General features: G+C 35.1%; 1 protein-coding gene across 1 annotated transcript in view; it reads right to left on the bottom strand.

The window, feature by feature from the left end:
- Window positions 1–9692: 9692 nt before the first annotated feature.
- DPP10 (dipeptidyl peptidase like 10) overlaps window positions 9693–14681 on the bottom strand; it is a gene marked incomplete at both ends in the record, with an annotated part of 611721 nt that continues 606732 nt past the window's right edge. The window contains 4 exons of the mRNA XM_081260615.1: window positions 9693–9827; window positions 11683–11756; window positions 14311–14383; window positions 14499–14557. Coding sequence (XP_081116741.1) covers window positions 9693–9827; window positions 11683–11756; window positions 14311–14383; window positions 14499–14557 — 341 coding nt within the window. The remainder of the gene's footprint in view (window positions 9828–11682; window positions 11757–14310; window positions 14384–14498; window positions 14558–14681) is intronic.

Raw genomic sequence — 14681 nt, 5'->3', positions numbered from 1 at the left:
AGGGTTGTTTGAAAGTTAAGTAAATGAATGAGAAAGATACTAACTTCTTCCCAATATTAAATGCATTTGAGTCTGTATTTCAAGTAACATTTGATTATTTAAGGGAAGATATTTGATGGATATGTGGACTCTCATTTGTCTACAGCCAGAAGGTGGCTAGGAAAGCAGTGTTACTCCTGAAGGCAGATTTGGCATTTTTTTCCCATTTCAAATGAGACTATTTATTTTGATTTTTCAATCCTTGTTGTTGATGTACATTAGGAGTGTGGAGGAAAGAAAATATAGTTTTTTTGTTTTTTTTAAAGAGAGAGTGAGAGAGGAGAGAGAGAGAGAGAGAGAGAGAGAGAGAGAGAGAGAGAGAGAGAGAGAGAGAATTTTTAATATTTATTTTTTAGTTCTCGGCGGACACAACATCTTTGTTGGTATGTGGTGCTGAGGATCGAACCCGGGCCGCACGATTGCCAGGCGAGCGTGCTACCGCTTGAGCCACATCCCCAGCCCAAGAAAATATAGTTTTAAGTTCAAAATTATGAGGGTAAGAATGAGCTTTATATGGCTTTGATATTAAGACTACTTCTCAGCATCCAGAAACTCTGGGTTATGAGTTTCAAAGGATTGAGATTATCTTTATTGCAGGTGGAGTTGATTAGGTTCTATGTGTAGGAGAATTAAAGGAGCAAGTAAAACATTTGACATTCAGAAAGGTAGATTGTTCCATGTCAGCTCACTAAATTCTTCATTTGCTCCCTTGAATTTCTCAACCCTCCTGCTGGCAGGTGGGGCCTCTGAGAGCTGACCTGAATAAAGGTGTGCAAGCAGATGTGATGAGTGTCATTTCAGAGAGAGGGCAATTGAAGCTGACACTCTTATTTCCTCAGCCTTCTCTTCCCCTGAGGGTGCAGCTTGGCAGCCACCTGCTCAGGTGGCCTAGGTAGAAGAGTGCTCACCTGACTCTGATCACTTCATGTGAGTGACAAATACTGAATAATGTTTTTCTTCTCCTTCACTAACAAGTATGCTTTACTTTGACCCTCATAACTCAGTTTGTTCAATTTATAGTTTCTTCATATTAAATTTGACATGATGATCTTAGTTCACTTGTTTGAAAGTTCAAATAAGTCTATGAATAAGCTTATTCTAGGGACTGGTGCAAACTAAGCAAGAGTAATGTGACTTCTTACTATTATTCTCATCGTTTTATTTACCCAGAAAATTATGAATTGGTTAGAGTATAACTTAGATCATGCACATTTAAAAGTACATGCGAAGCCGGGAGCGGTGACACACACCTGTAATCCCAGTGGTTCCAGAGGCTTAGACAGGAAGATCGAAAGCTCAAAGGAAGCCTGAGCAAAATGAAGTGCTAAGCCACTTAGTGAGATCCTGTCTCTAAATAAAATACTAAACAGGGCTAGGGATGTGGTTCAGGGGTTGAGTGGCCCTAATTTCAATCTCTGGTACCCCAATAAATAAGTAAATAAATATATAAAAACATATAAAAGTACATGTGAACAATACTTTATATTTAATGAAACAATGAGGGGGGATTTGAGACTTGAAGGTAACTGAAAATAATTCAGATCGACATATTAGGATTAGACATGAAAGTGAATAAGTATATAAAAATTACCCACTATTATTTAGAGTCTAGATGAAGTTAACATAATTTTAATATTATGAGGAGTGGTATTTCAGTGCCTCTAGCTTTGTTACTTTTGCTCAAGATTGCTTTGGCTGTTCAGAATCTTTTATGGTTTCTTCCAAATCTCAAAATTGTTTTTTCTAATTTTGTGAAGAATGAGCACTGGCTCCACAAATCACTTTGAGTAAGAATGGACATTCACTACAGCTAGTGAGTGGGATCCAACTAAATGTCCATCAATAGGTAAATGAATTTTTTAAAAAGTAAGTCCATATATGCAACATAACCTAATTCAGCCATAAAAAGCATAAAATTTTATCATTTGCAGTATTATGTATGTGCTTGAAAAACTAAATAAGTAGATCACAGAAAGACAGTCACTGAATGATCACATTCACAAGTGGGCACAAAAATAGTAGATCTCATAGAAGTTGATAGTAGAACAAAAGGAAAATAAAGATGGGTGAGAAGGGAGAGGCCAGTCAGAGGTTAAATGTTGTTGTTTGATGGAGGAAAGGAATTCTGGTGTTCTCTGATACTTCAGGATGATTTTAATAAACAATAATACATTATTTATCTCAAAGTAGAAGAGATGAACTTGAATGTATTTACCATAAAGAAATGATAAGTGTTTAAAGTGATGGTTAGGGCAATTAACCTAAGTTGATCACCCACCCAATGCCTATGTGAACCAAACTATCCAATCTACCTCAAAAATGTGTACAAATATTATGTATTAAAATATTTTTTAAATTAAAAAATGTTACACATACAAAACTTTTTAACTTATTTTAGTAGTAGCTATTAAGCTAGGGGCAAAGAAATACATGTAAAGCATATGACCTCCAGGATCTGGGGGAATGAGGGAAACATGGCTGGCTCTTAATCCATGCTGAGTAGAAACACAACTGACTTCCAAAGTCAGGTGGTAGGCTGGAGCAGTACTTTATTTTATTATTTTTACTCTGTGAAAATATTTCTGTTCTCAAGGATGTGAATTCTTTTTTTTTTTTGATTCTTAATAAATTCATTCAAATAAACCAGACACCATTACAAAACAAAATTAAATATTACTTTATCTCCATGCCCCTCTGCTATAGGTGATTTGGACTGAGAAATAATTCTGAAACAGTAGCAGAACTCGACTGAAAATTTCCCTGAAATTAAATGTGGGAAAGGAAACTGCAGAGAGACCAATTGTTATATGAATGAAAGTGGGTTATGGAGCCCTTTTGAATAAAATATGTAGGTTTGTGTATTTATTTAATGTTGGTAAGTCCAAGAGAATATCATATTTAATTAGGTGGGCACTAAAATGACTCAATGAAAACCAAAAACATGATTGAATATGGTGGTACTTTTTAGTAAATGATGACTCATTTGGCTATAGCATTTGGACTAAAATACCCATTTAAATACCCATTTGACTAAATTACACATTAGACCATACTTAATTAGATTAAGTCTTTGGAAAAGGATCTTAATGCTGTACCATACAGCACAATATCCTTTTGGTATTTCATGATTTGAAGACAGCCTCAAAGTTGAAAATTTCTATTTATCTGGGCAAGGGAATTTGTAATTTGTTCTATCCGAGGGTTTGAAAAATCCAATTACACTACACAGATCATTAAATGTCACACATGGTGTCCTCAAGGATAGATGTTGGAATGTAATGAGAATTAGATCCATTAAAAAGTGTATGTGAATGGAGAAGTTGTGTTACCTGTGTTTCCTTGTCAGCCCTTTTCTTTCCCCATCAATATAAATACCTTCCACAATCCATCAATCAGGAGAATAAATGGTGTGCCTAGCAATTCAAACCATATGGAGATAATCAAGGTATCATAAATCGTGTTAGAGCAAATAAAGGCTGCAAGATGGGACAGCAATCAAATTTCAAGACTACCTGCCTGCATTGGAAAACATGTCAGTGATGAAGAGCAGGGAAGAAAAGAGAAAATGTGGACTAGAAAGGAGTGTGCTGACTCTCAGGAACAGGGGGTGAAACAGACATTGAGGGTCTTCTGGGAGGAGAAGTGAGACACCTTCAAGGGAAGGGTTACATAAAACACTGCTCAGCAGCTTGGGGAATTCCTGCAGATGAAAGGCCAGCATTGTTGATCTCATTGCCTTGGGTAGGTAGATCTGTCTCTTCTGGGTCACATGTTGTACTTACAATTATGTTCATTCTCCCACCCTCCTTACTTGTTGCACCTTCACTAAAGAGAGTGCGGCTTCAGATGTGTCACTTCCCAGCCTCCCTGTGTTAGAGACGGGGGCTTGCAACTAAAGCGTGGACGAAAAGGCTGTAAAATCAATGGTGCTCAAGATTTCTGGGGAAAATGACCTTTCCTGATAGAAGACGGGTTGTGAAAGAAGATATTGCCCAGGACAACTTATTTATATGAAGACATTTCAAGAGACAGAAAACAGACTTAAGTTGTAGAAGCAGAAAGCTGGGGACCGACCATGATTTGATTCCATTATTGATCTGTTAAACTGCCCCCAAAACATCCAACTTGAGTTCTCTTGTGATGTGAGAAGATAAAAGTTCTTATTTAAATCGCTGCTTCTCAAATTTTAATGTGTGTACAAATCACTTGGAGGATATGTTAACATTCTGATTCTGATTCTGGAGGGAGGGCTACCTGAAAGTCTGCATATCTAACGAGCTTCCAGATGATGGTCAAGTACATATTATGTCACAAGTATTTAACCATTTAAAAATTCAAATTTAGTTACTTATAGACAGAAGCATGAAGAAATACCAAGGGACTTGAAAGCTTAACCCAATCTAAAGACATGCACAATGAACTTTAGTAATTTACTAGTTAAAAAATGTATACATGAGATTATAGCATGTAAAGTCCTGGAGGTTATTATTGTCTGATTTCATATTCTGAATCTGTCATTTATATGCTACAAGACACTGATGGAAAATTGTTTAACTTCTGAATTTTGATTTCTTCATCAGCAAATAATAGCCCATTTCTTTGATGTCCTTGGCAGGATGGAATTTTTTTATTTTTTTGCTTCTGGAAATTGAACCCAGGGGCACATAACCACTGAGACACAGCCCCAGCAATATGTATTTTACTTAGATCAGGGTCCTGCTGAGTTATCTAAGGTCTTGCTAAATTGCTGAGGCTGGTTGGCTTTGAACTCGCAATCTGGCAGGATGGAATTTCTCACTCTCAAATTTCTTTTTTTTTTTTTTTAATTTCTTTTTAATATTTATTATTTTTTAGTTCTCGGCGGACACAACATCTTTGTTGGTATGTGGTGCTGAGGATCGAACCCCGGCCGCACGAATGCCAGGCGAGCGCGCTACCGCTTGAGCCACATCCCCAGCCCAACTCATGTCAAATGTATCTCAGTTAAAACAGTACTAGGTTTGACATATGGACAAGCTGTGGTAATCAGCAAACAAAGACTTTCCAAGTGAATGAACTGCTGCGGTAATGGTCTGTGTTGTTTACATTAACCAATCATTAACTTAATTGTAAGTCTAACAGAAAATAATCAAGATTATGCTTTCATGTGACTTGTTTCCTTCTAAAAATGTATTTACCTTGTCTTTGATGAGAGAGGGAATTTTTGAGTTCAAAGGATCTCTGCTAACAATCACTGGAATGTTACCAAAGTAAATAAAATCGTTGTTCGTAGATCTGATCAACAGTAAAGCAAATCTATTTTCTATAGTGGTAGAAAAGCTTAAGGTAATAAAAAAAATTAAGTCAGACTGCAAATGGGATTGCAGCTGCCTTGTATGGCTCTCAATGATGCAATGTGCTTTTCCATTTAAAGATGGCATGAGATTTTCATGTTTACAAGTCAGGGCATTTTGAGCAGTAAAATGCTGCTTTTCATATATGGATACTTCCTGGAATGATTTTGGAATGTCCCTGAAATAATGCCTAAGCAAGGGAACTTACTATGACTTCTCAGGGCATGGTCATCTGAGCAAAAGTTTTCATTGATAGAAATAATTCTTACATAGCTTTGACAGAAAAAAAAACACATTTAATATATATTATACATATGCCCTCTTGATACTAGGGAATTCATTCATGTAATTTCAAAAATGCTATGGCATTTTTGGGTTATTCTTTGGCTTTCAGTATTAATTCTTTCAGTCATTCTAAAAAATATCTAGAACTCTATGCTTAGATATTTCAAATCCTTTTCAGATGGGATGAACTTGAGTTGATTCTTTCCTGATTTCAGGGTTATCACAGAGGAGAATGACAGAGAACATGGTCTAAACTGGCTGAAACTGTGACTTAGTCTTAGTTAAAAATTTGATCAAGTTCCATACTTCTTTAAGATCCAATTTTCTTATGTTTTTAAATGGAAATAGTGCCCATTCTAGGGCGTGTTGAGAAGATTCATCTGATGATGCCTGTGGAACACTTTGCATAGGTTTGCCACTTTTATTAAGAGTCTAAGAAATTTTAGGTAGAAACAACTTATTCCAACCTGAGAAGAAACCACATTTTTAGTCTCCATGTATTTGTTTTCTATATATTCACAGTGATAAGCTCTTATGGGAAGAAAAGTTTTCCCCAGAATGCAGAACCTTAGTCAACAATTGGTGCACATGCAATTTATTTTGGGAAGTGGTCGTGAGAAATAGGAGTGGGGACTGAAAAGGCTGAAATGGACACCAGGAAATAAGTTATGCAGCTGCAGCAGGGCCCTTGAAGTTTTCCAAGGACCATGTTTAAGAGAGCACAGTCACCTGCTAATGTCTTCCATTATTTGACTTCAGTGTGGTATTAGCATTCTCATATTGGTTTGTAGTGTGTATGTGATGAGTTTTGGTTCTAGTAGGTAACCACCATTAGTAGCAGAGAATCCAAAGAATAGAGAGTCAGAGCACCACTAGAGGTCAGATTATACTTATGCAAAGCTGGCTGCCTCCAGAAAAGGTGGTCAGACCATGTGACGAGAAACAACAGGCATTTCACACAGAATTCCTTATAGAAGCCATGTAATTTCAATGGTCCTAGAGACTTGTGTGCAATGCACTCCTGGGAACTCTGTTTGAAAACCGATCATTAGGAGAACAATGGCTTAAATGATCTTTGTAGGTCAAGAACCAGTGCTTAAGTGATTTATTTTTAGTAGATCCACAACAGAAGGCTCCTTCAAGACCTTCAGAGCTATTTCTATGATAGCAGAAGTAAAAATAATTCATTTGAGGAGTATCTCCTTCCCTCAGTTTTTAAAAAAAATACTCCTTAGTAAAACTCAGCATGGTTTTCTTTGTCTCTAATTCTTGAGTTGTATGTCATCATCATCTTCTTCTTCTCCTTGGTACCAGGAATTGAACCCAGGGGCATTTAACCTCTAAGCCACATCTCTAGCCCTTTTTTTTTGTATTTTATTAAGAGACAAGGTCTCAATAAATTGCTGAGGGCTGTACTAAGTTGCTGAGGCTGGTTTTGAACTCATGATCCTCCTGCCTCAACCTCCTGAGTCACTGGGATTACAGGTGTGTGCCACCACACTGGAATGGCCATCTTCTTAGTTGAAGCAAAGTAAACAAACACTTTTGTCTTTCAAAATAGCTTCAAAAGCTACTGGTTGTATGTTTATCTGTGTGGATGAGTTAATATTGCTTACCTATTTTATTACAGCATTTTTAGTTCACCGTGGTGTTTTTCTTTAAAGGAAAATAAACACTTTGAAAGTTTGCTATCCAGGACACTTTCAGAATGCATTAATACGTTTGAAATAGTGTGATTATGACAAGGGCAAATGTTAAAGGAAAAATCCAGTTGCATGAATTCTTTGTAACCAGTGAGTATGTGTTGGTGAGCATTTCCTTTATATAGCAGACCAGTTACTAAAACTCAAAGAATCACAAAGATGAAAAATTTCCACCTTCCTATTAAACAGTTGTTTTCATTTAGATCTATTTAGCCTTTAAGGTGAAAGTGGGTCCCAGACAAATGTCTTTCACATTACAAACTGTATTAAATTAATTGAAAAATAGATAAACATTGATGATAATAATAATAAACGAGAAATGATGAACAGTAAAGGTCAATACTTTTTAAATGTTACTCAAATAGACATTCAGTAAAACCACATCATTCAGACAACATAATAATTTGCATTGTAAAAAACTCTAGTGGTTGAAATTTAAAATATTGATTAAAAAGCTTCAGTTGGACTTCAAATTAGCCTAAAAAGAAATTTCCGTCTTAATAAAATAGGCAAAACTTTCCTTTTAAACATTTCAACTTATTTTGTTAAAAAATGTGTTTACTATTCTTGAAAAAGATCTAAAATGGGTCTTTTAGAAGAGAGAGCCTTTCCCATTGTAAATTGAATCTAATGGAGCAGTGAAGACACAATTCCAAAGCATCCAGAAGCAAAGCGGAAGACCCAATCAGTGGTTCAACATATTTCTAAACACCCAGAATTTTAGGTTGATCCTTTGACAAAACAGGAGGCTGACTGAGAGATTCCTTGTCATTTAAAATTTTCCTCCTGGTATTCAGATATCACGATAATCCCATGTTCCCTATGAACCTTTTTTTCTAACTATGAAAACATAGTATATTGCCCACATTTTTCTGCCTTTCAAAGCTTGGTTACATTTTTAGACATCTTCTGTAAGATCCCATATGCAAAGTGAGAGGATGTTCTTTCACTTCAGTGGACACTGTTCATATTCTCATGACGTGTTTCCACTCTACACAGTCCAGTTTATTTCACACTCTTCAGTTACTTACTGCTGAAAGTCAACAGAACACAGAAATTGATGCATTTTGTGCCTTTGATTAAAATTAAATAGCAAACACTGCTGTTTGTGAACTTTTTGGCCAATGAATAAAAAAGATTTCATTTCTAATTCTCACCAGAAGGATTTAACTTAAACAGTAACAGATGAATTGGGCAGATGTGGTATACTAAATAAAATCTGGAAAATTAAATAATCCAGACCTTTTACAATGAATATGAGAATTGATTCTGCACTGAGGAAAAAAGTAAAAGGAGCCCCAGTCTTTGAAAAAGAAGTCTTCTCCACCAATAGAGCAAAATAGCACTCAGTGGCATTGCATTGTTAACAAAATTTCTTTATCAGAAACTATAATTTAATATTTAAGTATCTAATTTACATGTGACAAGGTATCATATTCAAAAAAATTAAATTGCAACTAGAAAACTATTAACCACTAAAAACAATACCAAACACAACCCAAGCATTTATAGTAAAGTAATAGCTAGAATTTGAATTGGAAAAAAATGTTTCATCATATTTGGCTCATTAAACAAAGCATTCATTATAGCCTGTAAAAGAGCATCTTTTCTAATTCATCAAAAGCTTACCCTTGGTAGCATGAATAACATGTAAAGATAGATTCACTGTATATGCACACAGGTGTATACATATCTTGAGAGATACACTCGTGTGATTTAAAGATATTGTATCTACTGATAACTGGCTGAACTTTGGAAGGTGCTGAAATCCATATTCCTACATGTCCTTTGACTCATGTAATAATGTGTTTCTAAAACAGAAATTACATAAAATACTCTGTTTTTATTAACTGAATATTTTCTTAAGCATAATAATAGACAATGAAAGAATTGCACTTATTGTAAAGGTACAGGAAAGTGTTAGACTGCAGCTCAGCCATCAGAGATCAGGGACTGTAGTACTGATGATAAGTTGTGCATTATGTGCAAAGATGATGGTGGCTATTGAAATCAAAATGAGAGCGACTAGTTACAGAACAAACGGGGATAACAGAAGAAAACATGCACTATTCCTACTTTAATGTAAAACTAATTTCTCCCAGGAAACCAACCCTTTGATCTTCTTTTACAAAGCAATAGATTCTGCACCCTTGGCAACACAGTAGACTTGGACTTCGGTCTTCAAATTCTAGTTCATTATCTCTGAGTGTGCTGTTCCAGTGTCATCTCCTTAAGCTGCCCTTGAAACTCTGAGCATCTACAATATGACAGTCTCTTGGTTGCGTTTCATTGAGCCTCAATATCCCCTTCAGTTCTATATAAATAGGGTCCACTATTCATCTTCTTCTGGTTCCTGTGGTAACACGGGTATTTCTTCCTTTAAACAATCACTGAAGAATCTGAGGATTGTGCTGTAGAGATGATACTTGCTCTTCTCAGATAGGTTATGACCTTCATCGGGGTAGACCTAAGACATTGAGGGGAGATGATTTCAAGTTATCAAGGCAGCTTTTTCCCCCTCAGCATTCATTTTCTTTATTTCTTTCTTTTTTCCCCTCTGGCATAGGGACTTTGAAAAATATTACCTAACCAGGGCTTGGGGATATAGTTTAGTGGCTCAGAGAGAGAGAGAGAGAGAGAGAGAGAGAGTGCTTCCCTATCATGTATGAGACCCTGAATTTGATCCCCAGTACAGAAGGAGGGAAGGTAGGCAGGCAGGAGGGAAGGAAGGAAAAAAAGGAAGAAAGGATATATGAAAATTTCTAACCAAAATCTCATTTCAGCAAATTCTGAGTTCTTTAAGCTAAGCTTTTAAAAAGATTGTAATCATGTCAATCTATAGTTGAAACAAAATATGCCTTCTGTATGCAAATTAGAATGTTTAGGCCACAGAGAGTGGCAGTGATGCCCAAGCCTTTTGGAGCTCCCGTCATACCCCCATGTATCCTGGATGCTGGACATGGAGCTACCGTGTTTGACATTTGCCCTGTTGGACTTCACTCTTTGGTCCATTTCCTAGGTATTCTTTCCTATCCCATGGATTTATTGTATTTTGCATTGTGTGAAAGACATGAGATTTGGGGGGCCAGTGGTGGAATGCTGTGACTTATATCTGAAATGTATCACGAAAGCCCATGTGTTTTAGGCTTCATCTCCATTGAGTGGCACTATGGGGAGATGCTGTAAACAGTGCAAGGTATAGCCCAGTGGAAGGAAGTTAGGTCATTGGGGATGACCTTCAGAGGGGATATTCAGACTACAGATCCACTTGTCTCTCTTTGCTTCCTAGGTACCATGAATTGAAGAAACCTACCATGATGACACATACTGTGTCATCCCAAGTCCAAAGTAATGGGGCCAACCAGCTATGCACCCAAACATCTGAAGCCATGAGCTAAAAACCAATCTTGCCTCATAATTTGATTATCTCAGATATTTTGTCATAACACAGAAAATTGACTAACAATTGTTTCTTCCAAATGCTGACAAATTTACTCTTTTTTAATGACTTCTCCATTAAGCTGAAAATTTTTGAATAGCATGAAGTATGTCTTGTTACCCATCTAACATAGTGACCATTATTAAAGTAAGTCCCTGATTAATATTTATTAGATATGTGAAAGCACATATATAAATGGAATTTGAAATAGAGTTTTAACTTGTCCTCTTTTCTTGTAGTATTTTCCCCAAACACATATTTCTCTCCCACTTTTTATATATGAATGATAGTAAGTGAAGAAAATATAAAAGGGACAACGGGAAATAGAAAGTTAATCTTTTTAAAAATATCAATATTAATAGTATATAAATTTTGAGGAGAAAAGGACATTTCTGAATGGGTTCATGAATTTTACTTTTAAAGCATAAAGGTATCCACATTCTCAATGTAATCAAGAACAAAGAGTACAAACTTATTTAGCCTAAGAAACACACTAAAAATAATTACATTAAGAATAGAATAAGGGGGCTGGGATATAGCTCAGTTGGCAGAATGCTTCTCTTGCATGCACAAGTCCCTGGGTTCAATACCCAGCACTACAGAAATAATAATAATAATAATAATAATAATAATAATAATAATAATAATAGAATAATGCAGAAAAGTATTCTATATCTAACAAGTAAAAGAGGAATTTAGAAGAGGACATTTGCAATAGTTTGTATCTTGAATATTTTCCAACAGCCCATGTCTTAAAGGCTTGATCATGGACTTGAACCTTCAACCTGTGGACAAATAAACTTTTCTCTGTGTAAGTTATCTCAAGTAATCTATAATGAAGGAAGGCTGACTAACACAATACTCTTCTAAAAGAATTACTTACCTGCATAGTATAATTCACTCCAGCTTTTATTAGATGCTTGATTAATTCTGCTGAATGCTGGAAATGAACTTTTGCTGGAAGAAATTAAATTATGATATTTGAAGAGGATACATTTATTAGGATCAGAAAATTTTCATATTATTTTTTCAAAGAGTTTAAGTGTTTTGCATACATCATACAATTAAAAAGCTAATCTTTGTTTTTAACTAGAAAGGTGTTAGCAATAATGGCAAACTTTAACATTATAAAAAATCAAATCAATACTACTGGAGTGATGAACAAGGCTTATGTACTATACAGGATGGTATTGAGACATAATTTTTAGATATAATTTATTATTCCCAATTGTTCATATATTTTATACTTTATAAATATTTTAATATAATGAATGCCTTTTGTAATTATGAATACAGAAAAATAGATTTGCATTCCTTCAGGAGGGTTATTGGCACCCAGTCTCAGTTAGATAATGACATTGTGCTTTATTATATTAAATTTTTATAAGAGAATGCTCTATATTGAGAAAATGTAGTACATATCTTCTACATCTTCTTATTCATGGGCTAAATATTTAATTTAGATAATACTAGTTATTCCAGCTTCATTCTGTCTTCCTTCTGCCTGAATAGAAGGTCCAAAACTTTGAAATAAGAAATGGAGTTGCTTTAGATTTGGAGATTCTGTGGGCTCAAATAGGGGCAAAATCCTGGAACATTCACTCAAATCCTTGTGCACAGCACTTTGCTCATATGCCACCTGCGCTATTCCTTTCTGTCGTTTGTACACCTATGAATTTCTGAAATCACTCCTAAGCTAATATATTGTAAAGGTCTTTGCAAACCCAGGGCAGCCTTACCACTGGTTTAATCCTCTTTAATGTTCTAGTTAGATGATGCCAAATAATCATTCTATGGCAGAGGATAAAAAATATCAAATGATGATTTAAATCCTTTAAAAACATATGCACAATCTTTCCCAACATCGTATTATATTTAATGGGAAAATTGCCATAATGTCAAATTGTTTTCCTTTGACATTATTTTTGTTGCTCCAGAGCCCCATCCATGATACCACTTTATATTCAGACTTCATGTCCCCTTAGTATCCTTTGATCTATGGGGGGTTCTCAGCCTTTCTCTATTTTTCATGACCTTCATAGTTCTGAGGAATAGTGATCATGTGGTGGTAGAGTCCTCATTTGGATATTCTGATGTTTTTCTTAAGTTTAGACTGTGGTTATAGTTTTAGGGTACTGAACCACTTAGGTGAAGTGTCATTCTCATTATATTATATGTACTATACCTACTATGAACTTGGCTTATCACTACTGATGTGAAACTTCATCCCTGGCTGATGGGTTGAAGGACAAGTCTTCTCTGTAAAGTGAAAACTCCCCTTTTCTATATCATACTCTTGAAGAACATCATTAAATCCAACCCAACATAAAGGAAGAAAGAAACTTAACTTTGGCTTCTTAACAGAAAGCACACGCATACTTTATTCAGAATTCTGTCTAAGGGTTAGTGATATCTCACTACATTACATATATGTATTTTATATATATATAGAGAGAGAAATTGATATAGATGTGCATATATATATATGTGTGTGTGTGTGTGTGTTTGTATTATATATATGTGTGTGTGTGTATATAAAATACACACACACACATTAAGCTGTGGTTTAACTATAGCTTGACTTGCTTAAAGTTAAGTTGGAGAGATGGTATACTCTACACTCTTTGCTAAGAGAACTTTTTTTATGATTTTAAAAAATTGGCTAAAAATACTGAGGTAGGGTAGGGTGTGATAACAGATGCAAGCTCAAGACTTAGAAAGTATTGATTCAAGATCTGAACTCTCTTGGCTCACTTGTCAGAAAGCCTTGGAAAAATGTTTCTTTCTTGAAATTGATTTTTCTCAACTGTGAATAGAACTATAAACACTCAACTTTCTGTTGTGAGGTATCATATAGGACAATAAAAATATAAATTCGTTGAGCCCTGAAAGCTTCCTATGAATATAAATAATTATTTTTATTTATAACATCAACCAAATCCATCCCCCATGTTTAAAATGGTTAAAAAATGAGAAGGAATACAAAATTGCTTTTTTAGGAAGATTTTAACTTCAGATAAGTTAAAACTTCATGTAAGTGAGTAAACTCACAACCTCTCAGCGCTTGCATATATACATTATCTTTCTGTTTTGTAGGTTGATTTCCATTTGAGGTCTGCTGAATAACACAATAGCCATGGCCACTAGCCACATGAGGCTATTTAATTAAAATCAGGAAAAATTAAGCAATATTAAAAATTATATTCCTCAGTCTCACTGAATGGAATATAGTCATAAGTGGTTAATGGCTATTGTGTTCAATAGCACAGACTGACTATTCCCAAAATCTCAGGAAGTTTTATTGGAGATGTTGCCATTTGAGGCTGATTATTTATTTCCTCTCTGCTTATTCCTGAATTCTTTCTTCCCACTTCCTACCATCTGATCCTTTGTCTCACTTCCTATTTTTTTGTTTTTCAGGTTTATAAGCCTTCTGTAAGCAAATTTTAAGATGTATTCCTTTGTAAAAGGTCACATTCCATCAAACAGTAGCAGCAAATATAATACTTACTGTCAGCAGTTCCATGAATTATTAATATATTTTCTTCTTTTAAGCCATGAATATTATGTAGCACACTAGATGCCTATAAAAACAAAGAACACAAACATCTGTATCTACAGATCTTCCCGTAAAAGCAATTTGACCTGATTTTTAGAAAAAAAAATGTTATTAATTCTATTTATTTTTAATTTAGTTACCTGGTAAGTGCTTTCTTCCTTAGATGGCATACCAAGATATCTTTCAGAGAAAGCAGAAGCTATGACCCAAGAAAACAGAAAGTTAAGAATAAACTAAAACCCTAGCATATTTCATCATTTATTTCTGCATTTCAAATTTAATTGTCATGCTCCAGGAAAATCAATTGAATCAGGGAGGTGATA

The sequence above is a fragment of the Spermophilus citellus genome (genome assembly GCF_964194105.1).
Source record: "Spermophilus citellus genome assembly, chromosome: 11".
In the NCBI taxonomy this organism is placed as follows: Eukaryota; Metazoa; Chordata; class Mammalia; order Rodentia; family Sciuridae; genus Spermophilus; species Spermophilus citellus.
The sequence above is the reverse complement of the archived record's forward strand: the minus strand, read 5'-3'. Positions and strand labels throughout refer to the sequence as shown.